This window comes from Chenopodium quinoa, unplaced genomic scaffold (assembly GCF_001683475.1).
Source record: "Chenopodium quinoa cultivar QQ74 unplaced genomic scaffold, ASM168347v1, whole genome shotgun sequence".
NCBI lineage: Eukaryota > Viridiplantae > Streptophyta > Magnoliopsida > Caryophyllales > Amaranthaceae > Chenopodium > Chenopodium quinoa.
This window is the reverse complement of record NW_018744268.1, coordinates 195,142-209,817: the sequence shown is the minus strand read 5'-3', so window position 1 is coordinate 209,817 and position 14,676 is coordinate 195,142. Positions and strand designations below refer to the sequence as shown.

Genomic DNA, 14,676 nt, shown 5'->3' with positions numbered 1-14,676 from the left:
TAATGCCTCAGAGGTTTGTTTGACCCAAACTTCTGAACTAATTTATAATTTCTCTTTGGCTTAGTGGATGCCAAAGAATCCTGCTGCTACTGTTGTAGTACATGCGCATTTTCCTGCTGAATCTCCTCATGATCCAGATCATCCTCTCCTCATCTTGAGAAACACCGGGATGCTCCACCTGAACATGACTAGAATCTTGTTGGTTTCTATATTCTGCACCACTTGAGTATTTGTGGTTGAAGGGAGGAAAACCTAGGTCGTTGATTTCTAAGTATCCCCCGATAAAAACCAAATTTATAACCAAACCCAACCCTAAGTATATGGGTAAGTCCGGGTCGAATCCAAGGGAATGAGGTTAAGCTAAAGTCTCTAGTTAAACTATTCTGAAATCTTAAGTAATTGGGTTGGTCTAAACTAGCAAATCAATACAACCAAAGCTTACAATAGAATCATTATCAAAGCACTAGGGATTTAGGATCCACATGCACTCACGATAAACTTGCTAATTTGTCGGGAAATTGATCAATCAAGCAATGCGAGGGAAAACGGTATTTGGAATCAAAATCACTAATTTAAAGAGCTATTTCCTAGGGTCAAGCTAGATGTCTCTACGAATGACTTCAAAGAAAATCACAAAACAAGATCAATCGATAATAATAGCTTCCAAATCAATTTTTCGTATCATTGAAAACTAATATGCAATCTAGCTTGATAATCAAACACATGCACAAATTCCATCAATCAATTTAATTGTTACCTAAATTGATTTGAATCAAACACATGCACAAATTCCATCAACAAATTTAATCACATCATCCAATCAATCAAAAACCCCCAAATTAGCTATAGCTTATCATTCATACATGCTTCACCAATTCTCTAATAAAGGAACTACTTACTACACATTATAAAATTGAAAAGGATTACTAAACTAATCATCAATTTCATCATCAACATTGCAATAAAAATATCAACAATCAAATCAAACAAACTATAGAAATTCAACAAATATATCAAGAATCAAACACTAAAAATGCATTAAAAAGGAAAGAATTCTTACAAACTTTGATCAATATCAAAGTGAATAAAGATCAAAATGTAGCAATCATCAATTACCAAAGGACCTAGTCTATTCTAAAATCTAAGCACAAAATTTCCCAAAATCTTGAGCTTCTCTCTCTAAAAATTCAATATATTACAAATTCTAGTCTATTCTAATTCCCTCTCCTTCATTCTAAAAATGAAGAAATTCTATATATAGTTAAACTAACAAAGGAGAAGTTAGTTAGACATCCAAAAAGAACCTCAATAGGTGCGCTCTCTCCTCTAAATGCGCGGCCGCAAAGAAGTGGGTATGGAACAAGGGGAGGACAAACTTTTAAATAAAACGGATGTTTAGTAAATTACTGAACATCCGTTATAAAGTGACAATAAAATGTGCAAAAGTTACACTAAAACGCACAAAAGTTATCCTGACATATATAAAATTTATTTATGCTTCATTGATAAATTTGACAAAAGTGACTAAATTTGACAAAAGTGACACTAAATCTGACAAAAGTGTACCCGATGTTCAGTAAATTACTGAAAACCGGGTGTATACAAAAGTTTTCCCAAGGGGAGAGCAGCTACGCGGCCGCACCTCCTATCTCGCGGCAGTGCACAGGCCTTGTGCGCCTGCGCCATTGTCGTGCGCGCCCGCGCCTAGGAGTAGGGGAAAGCTTCCTCGTGTATCCGTTGATGCTCCCGTGCGCTCCACTTGATACATGTTGGGGGTGGCAGTTTCCAAAGGCCTCCACGTACGGTGGGTTCAACACCATTTTTGATGCCCACGCAGCATGAGAGTGCGGCTTAAAAGACATGGAATTTGCACTCCTTAGCAGTTGAGCTTCAATGGGAGAGACCTGCTTGCATCTTAAGCTTTATAAACCCCGAGAAAAAGCCATTGAGCTCCTTGAACATCACCAATCTCCTGAAATCAAAGAGAATGCAAAATATACTAAGAAAAGTAAGAAAATGGAAAAACAACTAAAGAAAACACAAAATAGAGAAATAACAAGTAAAACTAAAGAAAAGAGAGAAAAAAATAAAAATAAAAAAAACCCTAGAAGCTACACCAGTAAAAACAAAGGGAAAAAAATGTCACACATGTAAACAATGACGTATCTACATAGTCACAAGGGGTAGCACATGCTACCCTGAATTTTGAGATAAAAATTTAAAACTGCATAAAAAACCTATATGTTAAGCTTTGCTTCAGTAATAAAAGGGGAATTTGTGAAGCTTTGTGTTGTGCGGCCAGTAGGTTCAATTCCAACATTTTCTTTTTCATTGAATTTTTTCTTTTTAAGTATTTTAACCCCTTGCCCTTTGTTCCAAATCAAATTTCCCTCTACACTTTATTTTTATACTACGTACAAGGTATAAGAAAAGCATTAACATGATAAAAAGTAATTGAAATTTCTTCATTACTCTTAATAATAAAGATTTTTTTTTTCGAATTTACAAATTATTTACGGAGTATGGAGTATTTTATGAACCATATTGGATAATTTAGATATGAATTGGAGTACAAAATGCTAGTATTAGTTAAAATAAAATAAAATAATTTGATACTGCATACTATTATATAGTTTATTTTATTGTAATTATTTTGATATGTATAATATATCTTAGTATTGTTTAATTTTTGAATAAGTTCTCTGTCAATTGTACGAGTTGCGTTCCCTACAACAATCGTTTGTTTAACGAATTCATGTCAAATCAAATTGTCAAATAACAAGGAGCATAACAATGTACTTACATATTGCATTGCATCAAAAAATCACAATAAAGTTCAATTTTAATTTAGTTCTAAATATTTTTAAACAACTATGCGCTATTACGCTACCTCTGAGTGGAAATTCTAAATCTGCCACTATATGTAAATAAACATTTTAAATGATATAGTTGGCATAACACAATTTATAAGTTTGTGGTTAAACTTTTAATAGGGTAAGGAAACAAAATCATTTAGGCTTCAATATTCTAGAGCCCTAAAAACATGGAGACCCTTAGCTTAGGATTTGTTTGCAATGCATCATTTGTTCCAGTTCCTTAAACAAACAAGACCAATATTTATAATTAAAGTTGAATCGTGTAAACGCCAAAAGCCTATTATAAGTAGTATTAAAGGATTATACCACAAATTGACTAATTAATATATGGCACTTTACCTTGGTTTCATTCAAAAAAAAAAAAAATGATACCACAATACCAAGAGTCACACCATAAAGCTACAAGCTAGTCTCAATGAAGTCACAAAGGCTACAAATCTTGGGATGGGATCTGTTAACTTTCATATGCTATTGAGTAATGATATGGCATCGCTACTAAGTACTGATATAGCATGGCAACAAAGTGTCACCATGACAGAAAAACGTAGAACACATACTATGAAGAATACTAATATCACCTTCAGAGTTCATTTAAATTTTTTCCAAATTCTCGAAAGTTAATTGACTTAATGCTCAATGTCCACTCCAATCCCTGATGAGGAAAGATGATCAGTACCACTTCCATTTCCTGTAGACTCTTCTGCAATGATTTCGTCCTTTGAACTTCCAGATTCATTAATTTCAGCAGTACTGCCTTCATCATTAACTTCATGACCCATAGTGGTTCCAGCATCCATGGGATTGGGTGCAAAAATTCCAGCATCCTTAGATGTATCCTGCAGCTGCATAATACCCACATGATCATCTTAAACAATAATAAAGTCTAGTTTCAGACAGCAATATCTGTCATGTAGAAATTGGAAAGAAATATTTAGATAGCTTTGTTCGAACAGTAAAAATTTTGGACACTACATACCCCCAAAATTTTCAAACTTGCAGTCACATCCTCCTGCTGTTGCTGCAGCGTTGTTCTAAGATCTTGAAATTCCTAAACGAATGGATATTGAGTCATCACAATGATGATGAATAATTAAAGGACAAGAAAAAAAAAAAGGAACCTGAAGAAAAACTTACTGATCGAAGTTGATCTACTTCAACAATCAGAGACTTCCTGAGTTCTACCAACTCCTGAAAACAAAGTTTAAAATATGCATAGAATTGTAATAACAAACTTCCAAAAAGGAATACAAAACAAATTCAGCTACAATAGCATGATTACTCGGAGAAATCTAAAAGAAAGCCCATTAGAGAAAAAAAAAAGTGAACAATTGTAAAAAATTTGAACAGTTCTATTGCAAGTCGAAAAGGAATATTTTTCATAGAAGCATAAATACTTTTGCCTTTACAAAGATAACCAGTTAAATATTGCAATTCCAATCATAGTGAATGCTGACAGATTGGAAGCATTATAATTGCAGCACAATTCTGCTACACAAATAATTTCTTCAAGAGCTGCAGGATATACAAGTTTCAATATTCAATACTTCGCATCATTAATGACACCAAGACCAAGTTTTTCACACTCCAAGAAAGAGGGACTTATTCAGCTAATCTGAAAAGTTTAATAAAACATTTAAGCGTTCACTGCATACTTAAGAGAGTATGCAAAACACAGCAGGAAGGAAACATTAACTAATGCAAAAAAATAATGGTCTCATAGATATATGATAAAAACCATTTGATCCAAATATCAAAATGATCCTCGTTCATATAAGCTCCCTGAGTGTGTATCCTCAAGTAAGCAGCCAACCACCCTTCCTACTGAGCATATCAATACATGATTGTATGGCACAAGGCTGTTGTGGTTATTTCCTTCAAGATGGCACTTGCAAAAAGTAAACCAGCGGGCTGAGCTCATGCTAAAAAGCTTCATAACCAAAATTTGAGGAGTGTCATGCCTGACTACGGAAATTATAGCGCAAACATAAACAGAAAGAACAAATTTATTGGGAAAATTGAAAAACCATGGTTTATTACGCTATAAATGTTCTCCCACACACAGTGCAATTGGACTGTAACAACCTGACCCAATGAAAAATATAATAACAAAATAAGTAGTAAGCTATGAGAAAAAAAACAGGTTAAAATGAGGAAGATGTAAAGGAAGGAAAAATTAACAAAAATAATCCAACCTTTGCTTCATTCTCCCAAAAAGATCCAACCTTTCGAGTAACCCTAAAAAATCCTAAGTTATCTATTTATTTTCTCCTAGCAACCCTACTAGGTCACCATACCCCTTATAAACGGTTACCATCCACATGGCACTTCCTAATTGGCCAACTTTTTAATTTTATATTATAAAAAATTTATTTTTAATTCTGAAAATTAAAATATAAAAAAAAATTAAAAAAAAATCTCTCTCCATCCCCTTCCTGCCTGTTTCTCTCTCCTCTCCCTTCCTCCATTATCACCCCAACACCACACACCACACCATCCACGACCATCACCAAAACCACCTCAACACTCTTAACATGACCACAACATCCATGAACAACGCAAACAACACCCACAACCTACGACAGTGCCACAATCAACACCATAAGCAACTATCATCCGCAACACCAACTAACCACCCACGAAAAAAAAAAAAAAGAAAAAAGAAAAAAAAAAAAAAACCCAACCCCCGCTTTTCCAGCCCCATATAAATGAAGACATATGCCCCAATTTGGCCCAAATTCAATGCAGAGAAAGAGACGTAAAGGAAATTAAATGAGGTTCAATAGGGAGGTAGTAAGTGGAGCTTGATGAGGAAGGGGAGAGGGTGGCAGGAAGGTTCAGGGAGGTGAGGATGGGGTTGCGGGGTCTGGGTATGTGGGGCTGGTAGTTTCGGGATTCGGATAGGGTGGGGCTGGTGGTTTCGGCTAGGTGGGGTTGGGTGGTTTCGAGTCTAGGTAGGAGGGGAAGGGTTATTTCAGGTTTGGTTGGGGTGGGGTAAGTGGTGGTAGTTGAAGTTCAGGTGGTGGTGATGATGGCTGAAGTTTACAAACGGAGTTGGAGAGGGAAGAAAGAAGGGAGGGAAAAATTAAGGGGGGAAAAAAAAAAAAAAAAAAAAAAAAAAAAAAAAAAAAGGAAAAAGTTATATGAAGTTCAAATAAGCTCGTTATAAGAAAATAAATTGTAAACTTAGAATTATTCAGGGTTAATTGAAATGTTGGATTATTTTGGGAGAATGGAGAAAAGGTTGGACTATTCTTGTTCAATTTTCCTCAAAGGAATTATAATTTAATTGTTACCTAAATTGATTTGAAACAAACTTTAAAATGTGGGCTATTCAGGAGAAAATATAGGCAGGCTCTGGTTCTATAATTATTTTTATTTTTTGTAATATACACCAACTCTCCCTTTCCACTCCCTTCCCTTATGTGTTTTCTATCTTCCCCAGGTGATTTACCCTCCCAAATTATCATAATTTTTCCACCATATTTGATTGATTCTTGCCTTTCCCTTTTTTATGCTTCCTCCGTTACCCAAATATTGCAACATTGAGATGAGAAACGGATATTAAGAAGAGAAGAGAGATAGAGAGGAATAAAGATTTAGACTCATGTGATGAAAAGAGAGAAAAGTGAGAAAACATTTGCAAATAGGGAAATGTTGCAATATTTGTGATACTTCCTAAAATGGTAATAGATGCAATATTTGTGAAACTTCACGTTTATTTGATAGTTTTGATACTTTTGAACAAACTAACTTTATTTCAGCAAGCTTTTAAATCTCACCACATCCAGACTTGTGAAAATACATTCAGTGGCATTTGCGAGATCCGCATAAAGCTAAATCTGACAAAACTCCAAATAGACATCTTCAAAACTACTCTCACTGCTACTTTAAACCAAACAAAGGAGGTTATTAACCTCAACAATCACTTAGTCATGGAGTTAAGAAGTACATAATACTCACAATGCATATAAAGGCATGCCTAGGCGTTGATGACTGATGTAAGGGGTGTAAGTGGATCGAGTCAAGTAAGAGACCCGTCCCTCCCTGCCCGATTATGGGTCCTGATTTGCAAGGTGGTGGGAAATGAATGGGGGTAAAACTCATGCCCGCCAATGGGTGGGGGACAGATAATGAATTGTACTTGCCCAATCCTCGTCCCACCCCATACCCACATACATAAATTTAAAAAAATAGGTACTTTTACACTTATTACAAAAACAAAAACAAAAAAACAAAACCAAATTTAAGTAAAATAAAATAGTAAATATAATACTTTGTAATAGACTTGTAATACAATAAAGAAAAAACAATTATGTGATACAAACATATTAAGTGAATTTTTGTTCGTAAATTATAGTATCTAGTACAGATTGTATTTTTGAAGCGCGGATTAGGCAGGTCTTGGACGGGGCGGAGATTAGGTGGATGGTGGGGTGGAGATGGTGGAGATTAGGTAAGTATGTTATCTTGGTAAGGGGGTATGGTGGGGAGGGCTTTGGATTTGTACCTACCGCGTAGAATAGGGATAGATTTAAGACCGCCGCGGGGATCAGAATGTTAGGTTGGGATAGGATGAGAAGGCCGATATCCACCCCACCCTATCTCATTCACATCCCTACTAGGCGAAGTGATTTCCCTACCTTGATAAAGTTTGAGATAACTCTTATAAATAGTGTTGACCAATTATAACCTCTAAAATATTTGTTCACTTAATTTCCTCATTAATGGTGATTGTCTTTTTTCCAAACCTTTTACATTTTGGAATAACTTTTATGAATTGTGTTTTGACAATTATACCTTCTAAATTGTTTATTTACTTATTTTCCCTAATAAGTGTTAATTATCTCTTTCTTTTACTTCTTCAAATTAGTATAAGTACATTTATACCCCAAACAATATTTATTTACATATTTCCTTTATTAATACTACCAACAACTATATTTGTGACAAAAGGCCAAACCAAAAGAACTTCTCTAACATAGATAGTTATGGCGCATACATTGCGCGCATTACCCGCCCTAATTTCATTAAATTTCTTGGAGTGATGTTCTCTATACAAATTTGACACAAATCTTTAGCAAATCTGAAATATCCTTTATTAGAGCTAAAAAAATTTATGATTATAGTTTTCTACTTAATATTTTTCAATGATTCTTTTTGCGTTGGATCCTAAAACATTATAGTTTCATCCTGTTGATTTTCATGAAATTTTTAAAAGAAACAAACCTACAACAAGGGCAGCAACAACAAATTTTGACAAGAGTTGTAGATGGTATGATAATGTTTTTTATAAGATTCATAGAAAAATAAACTTACTAAAACTTACAAGATGATGGAATGGATTTGTGCTTATAGTAAAGAGGATTATATATATTATTTGCCCTTTGAACTTTACATGGTTTTACTTCGGCATGAGTTGAGACAATATAAGCAAAAGAATCAAATAAATTAGTTGTTCATAGCTACTTAGTAGAAGAAATACCATAATTGAATGTAAGGATTGATGAAGTAAATCTTGACTCCCTAAGGATCTTCATGAAGGAAAATTAAAACTAAACTGTTTCATTATTTGTAACACCTATTGTTGGTGGTTCTTTCACTCAATATTTGAGTTTCAAAGAGGAGAATGAGTTACTAAGTTTTTAATCTCATTTAGTTTTGGCCTAGAACATAGCTATTTGCTAAAGTTAGATTTGAGGGTGAGGCAAAAGCCTTTTCTTTGTTTTATTAATGAAATCCTCAATTTCAATAAACATGAGTAGTCAAGTGCTAAGTTAAAGGATCCCTGAATAGTTGAAATTGTAATTCCTAGCTCTAATCCTGGTTTTGTGAAGTTGAAGTTGTACCTTCTTTAACCCCATGTCGACAACAAGGTGCCAAATGACTCTGTCAAATTGGGCAATCTTAATGCGCCTTATTTGTTAATTAATGATTAAAATACAATCGAGAAGGATTTGAAGATCAATCAACTTTCATTAACCACCGAAAACAAGTTATGGAGACTCCAGCGCTTACTTTCTTAGTAAGTGAAAGCGGGTGGGTGAATGTAGTTGTTAAGCCATCTTTCAGACAAAGGCATTGTTCCCTCCTAAGGCTATTAGACACTTATTTCTCTTGATTCTATTCCCAGAAGCATTTTTTTATAATCACTAGGAGTGGGAAAAAAAAAAAGTTAATGTAATTAACAAACCAAAATGTATTGCTCAATGAACTGATTACTAATGACTAGATACAAAGTACATCTTTAGCAAATGAGCAAAGGCTAAGACATGACAATCTTTTATAAAACATATTAGCATTTCAAGTTCTCATTAGCCTTACTTCAAAATAGCTTGCATTGAGTGTAACTAAAAATGAAAATATTGTAAAGTAAGTGCACTTTAGCTTGTTCATTATCCTCAATTAGCTTCAATTTAAAAAACCATAAGAGTCCAATATAACTTAAAGCTCAAGAAATATAGTTTTCCATATGCAAGAAAAACATTAAGTACAATTCAGTTGGTTATTTATTAGCTCCAAGTTAGTATTCACAAAAAAGGAGCCTTTGGCTTTCATTGCCAGAGTGTTCAATTGATTTTGCTCTTTAAGTTATAGTATAAGCTGCTGGTGGAATCTTTGTTGTTTTGTGAATAATGGATAATTACATTTGTAATTGCAGGTAATAGTAGTTTAACTGCTTTCTGCTTCTACCTCGTTCTGTGCTTTTTGGTTTCTCCATTGGAGCAGCTTCTAATTTTCTTTCCTTCCTTGATAACAACTCTTGAGGTAACATGTTTTTATTTCTTTAAAACTAATCAATGAAATACTTCACAATTCAATCTAGGTTTTATTGTTAAATCACTTGTCAATATAAGATTTATCTATGTTTCTTCTAATGTACAATCAAGCCTCCAAAGAAAAGCACACACTTAATGCCTTGGGAAGTATACAAGTGCTTCATCACCGAGACTAATTAAAAATTAGTTGCCTAACTAGTGATGCAGAGGTAAATTTAAAACTAGTTTACATGAAGCATTTACATGAACTGGGAAAATGCACTGGGTGTGTGAAATCCTTGACTCTTATTGCCTGATAATGATATAACATAGACATTATTGAGCTTGTTATAGTCTGATAATTATATAACATATAGCCTGATAATTATATAGCATATACTCTTAGTACTGCCTGAAACATCATTAGGGTGATAAAAGCATTAATCAGCAAGAGTTGTAAATGAGAAGTCTGAGAATGCCTATAGAATCAGTTATGAAGATTTCAGTTAATACCGGTTATATTGGATATTCTCAGGCTAAAGAATGTTCTCAAGCTAGAGAATAGGTTCTGAAATCCTTTTGCTTATCCTAACTCACTTCTTACAAAGGTGGCAAAGTCTCAGTAATGCAATTGATTTCAATTAAATATAATTCGCTTGGTACACAGCAATTGTGGCTAAGTCTAAGTAATGCAATAGATTTCAATCGGCATCTGCAGTAATTCAAAAAATGTGTTTTATTTGGATTAAATCCTTGAGCAATGCTTTATTGGTTGTTAACCAAGAACATCACATTCTGTGACAATTGATCATTTTCTGATTACAATTAGAAAGGACCCTCTTGCTTTGTGAGATTTAGTGTTTACCCATTCAATATTTTATTACAAATTTCATTAATTTCCTCATTTAATAGTCAATACACAAAGATTCTTCCTTGGATTTCTTTCAACTTCAAATTCAAATCTACATCACGGAGTCTAAGGTCAAGGGTCAAATAAGCTTTAATCCATGCCAAGAATGACGATACCCACACCATACCCATCATAAACCATCACCCTACGATCCTTGCCACCAGCTGTCCCGTAACACCTTGCTGTACTAACCGTCTTACTTCACAATCCTCACCGAAACTGCACACACCACACCCAAAAAAAGGCAACACACCAGCCAGTGCACCACAAAACAATACCCATCTCTATTGTCTTCATTCCACACACAACAATAACCAAGCCTATTCCCTTACAACAATACCCAGCTCTATTGTGTATCCTTCCCACACTGCCACAAGAAGCAACAGCCACAACACTCACCAACTCATGCCCCAACTGTCTTTCAAACACTGCAGCACACAACACAATAGCCTAAGCTGCACATCCCACACCAGCCCAACCCAGCACGCAAACAGACCCACCAGTCTCACCTATCTTTCCCAATCAGCCACACCCTAAAATCCCATCTCCTAGCTCCCAGCACCAACCCACAAAGCACAGCACCCCTTTGCAGCCACGAGCCACCAACACTAAAACACATAGCCCCTACCTTCTCACACCAACTACTCCATTTCACCCCTACATTTCTTTAACTAGGTCTAAGTTATTACTTAATCTTTTGAGAGAAGCTCCTGATTGAGTCCTTTGGAGTGTACTAAAATTAGACAAACTAAAATCCCAAAGTTCTTTAAAAAGAAGTTCATTCACTATAATACCACGCTCAAAAGTACAGGAAGGAGTGAAGTACATGTCACTCTTACAAAGAATAACATTTAAATACAAATGGTAAAACATAAGAGTTAAATGTACAAAGTATATGACAGTAAAAGTAGACATAGAAAAAAAAAATAAATAAATAAAAAAATAAAAAAAACAGCACAAAATCAATCATGGAATTTGAGAATCATAAAAGCCTAAGTTCCTCAACTTGGACCAGCTAGGTGCTTCACCAAGAAAATTCCATCGGGCAGAGGGCTCGTGGTACCTCCTGCTCACCCTTCCTCCTCCGCTTTGAGAACCGTGTGAACGGAGAGTGGGCAGAGAATTCATCTCGTTACAGAAGATCTCCCACACCGAACATGCATGCAACTGCTTGTCGCATACTCCTGCTACTCCGACCTACGCTTCTCACATCGCGTCCTTGGTCCTTAAACGACGGTATATATTTTCTTTTTCCAGGTTCTATGAGCGGAAATGGTCCTTCTTCGACATATGAATATGCCTCGCCTCGAAGATCAAGAAATCCGGAGTCAGTGCATCAATGACGATAGATGCATTCGCTATAGTTTCAGCATTACGGCAAACACGTGTCAAATATATAGCGGATTTGGGCGCTCTAGCCAAAACGAATCCTATTTCGGCTATTACCTTCTCTATTACTATGTTCTCATACGCAGGAATAATTCCTATTGATTTATAAAATAGAACATGGTGAGATCCCAATAGATTAGTTTATATTGTCATATAATCAACTTCCTATGATTTTTACTTGAACATAAAATTATTTTGGAGACCACGCAAAAGCAAATTGTGCAAACAATTTGGGACGGAGAGAGTAGTTTAAAGTACTCCGTAATTTTTACCTAACCATTTTGTTAATTTTAACAGAAAAATGCAGATTGAAACTTACATTCCGATGGCTCTGAACTTGATTATCTAATTTGGACCTCCAATTTTGCAAATCCTGCACGCAAAAAATCATAAACAGGAAAGCAAATCACAAACACATCAATCAATCCCAGAAAACATGCAAATCAAGAAAGATATTCACCTGCTTTAAGCCCTGAATCCTACTCAACAACTCTGTCCTCGATTCACTTAGTTCCTAACTCCAAAAACAACAAATTAGTGAAGGGGAAAATGGTCAGAAAATTAAGTACTACGAATTGAACATCAGAATTTGCAATTTCGATAGGAAATGAGCAAGAATTGCAAAGATTGTCATACCGCAAGTTTAGCAGACTGTGTTAGCGCCGAATTCTCTTTCTTCTGCAAAACAATAAAAGATGGAATCAAATTTTTTTACACAAATTAGGGTTTTTGACTCATTCATTCAGAAAGTAATCCAAAATACATATAGAAAACCCCAAATTTCGAAGAGAGAAAAATCACCAGGGACTCGTTGGAGGAAGTAACATCGGAATTCGCCATTGATGAACTCCAAAGTTTCTGGAGTTATTACAGAATTTCGAGAGAAGTGACAGATATCAACACTGAAACTTAGGGTTTAAGAAATTATCGAATATGGAGTGATGAAGAAGATGATATTTGGGAGAGATGAAACAATTAAGGTTATGGCCAAAGCAAATTCAAAAATTGAATCGGCCGGGAAACGACATCGATAAAGGCGGGGTCTGTAAACTGATTACTTTCGACTTTACGAGAGTGTGTTTGTCAGCATGTTTACCATCCAACCCGGTGCTCGATATTAGTACAGTACCGTTCTGTAGTCTAAGTAAGTACAAAATTAGACCCGGACAATCGTGTTTGGTTGGTGTAGTTTTGACATTTCTACGTGGAATCGGACTAGATGATGGCTCTCACTAGTATGGATAGCAATGGGTCCTAGATCCGACCCAGATCCGATTAGATCAGACCCATATTTTAAGCTCTGGGTCCTTAAAATTTAGACCTAATAGGTTTGGATCGAGCAATTGGTCTTAGGTACAAATTCTTGTGTGAACCCTGGTCCATCTTTTAGATAGACCATCTCCTAAAACATACCTCTATACAAATAAAATACAACACAACTCTACTCTACTCATTCTTCTTCGTGCATCTTTACGAGAAAATATAAGTCGATCAGCTAGATTGACAAAATCACACTCAGGGCCTCTTTTGGTCCTTTCATTGATTTAGTAGGGGTAATTTCGTAACTACAGCCAGATGTCCCTCAAACGGCTGAATGACATGGAAAAATATTGATTAACGTGGGTTTAGTCAATATTGTAACTTCCGTTTGACAAGGGTGAACCACTTTCCCTTTTCAAATCCCAATTCGAACTTATGGCGCAATTGAGAATCATCTCCAGAAATTTCCCAATATTTACTGCACTAGGAATACAATTTAGCAGAAGAATTCATAAACGTCGAACTTATATTTTGCCGGCGAGGATTCGTAAGAGTCGAACTAGGTTTTGTCAAACTCGAAATTCAATTATTCAGCCGGCGAGGATTCGTAAAAGTCGAATTAGGTTTTGTCAAACATGGAATCAATTCAATTGCACCCTTTGCTACCCACGTAATATAACTTTTGTCCAACACAATTAAAAAAAAATAAAAAAAATAATTCAGCCACATAGACAAAAATCTTAAATACAAATTATCAGCTCTACTAACATTAATTATAATAAGATCTACTAACATTAATTATTATCAAATTAGATCTACTAACATTAACAACGAAAAATAGTGTCAATAGCACACAACCATAAAAATGGCGACAGAGTTTGATCTCGTAAAGGCGTCTACTCTTCTTTGGAATACGCTTCTCTACCACTCTCGCGCAGTGTTGTGTTCAATTGAAGATTCTGATGAAAAACCAGAATAAAGCTCTTCTTCCAATTTCTATTTTTTTTCAGAATAAAATTCGGATAGACAATGTTACTTAGCTCCGTGTAAAACGTCTCAGGCCGTTAGTTTGTTAATGTTTGTGTTCGTACTATGCATTATTAAAATATTTTTCTTGCAATAGGTGGCCCACAAATTCGATGATTAACAAAATTTTGTCAATCAGGTTGATTGCCTAGGTCTGCCTCCATCTTTACATATTCTTCTTCTTCCTTTTTTTTTTGTTAATTTATTGTTCCTTCTATACATAATCTCTCTCTCTTTTTATTTTAAAAAAAAATCTGATCTCTTTTTATTTCTTTCTCGATTTTAATTCATTCTTTTTTTTTCAAATTCTTATTTTCTCTCTCCTCTATTCTTTGATTTTTTTTCCATTAATTTTCTCCATCGATTTTTTGCATTTAACGTGATGGAAATTGTCGATATTCCTGAAGAGATCAATTTGGGTTAGTTATTATAAATTCATTGTGATCAATATTAATTAATT

The 14,676-nt window shown here is 34.9% G+C and overlaps 1 protein-coding gene across 1 annotated transcript; it reads right to left on the bottom strand.

Annotated features, from left to right (window-relative positions):
* Nucleotides 1-3,161: 3,161 nt before the first annotated feature.
* Nucleotides 3,162-13,069, bottom strand: LOC110694860. Its single transcript, XM_021872024.1, has 7 exons — nucleotides 12,732-13,069; nucleotides 12,567-12,608; nucleotides 12,391-12,444; nucleotides 12,250-12,303; nucleotides 4,011-4,064; nucleotides 3,853-3,924; nucleotides 3,162-3,718 (listed from the first exon to the last, which is right to left on the bottom strand). Exons 1-7 carry the CDS (start codon nucleotides 12,768-12,770, stop codon nucleotides 3,503-3,505), a joined length of 531 nt encoding a protein of 176 aa, XP_021727716.1. The 5' UTR covers nucleotides 12,771-13,069; the 3' UTR covers nucleotides 3,162-3,502.
* Nucleotides 13,070-14,676: the final 1,607 nt, after the last annotated feature.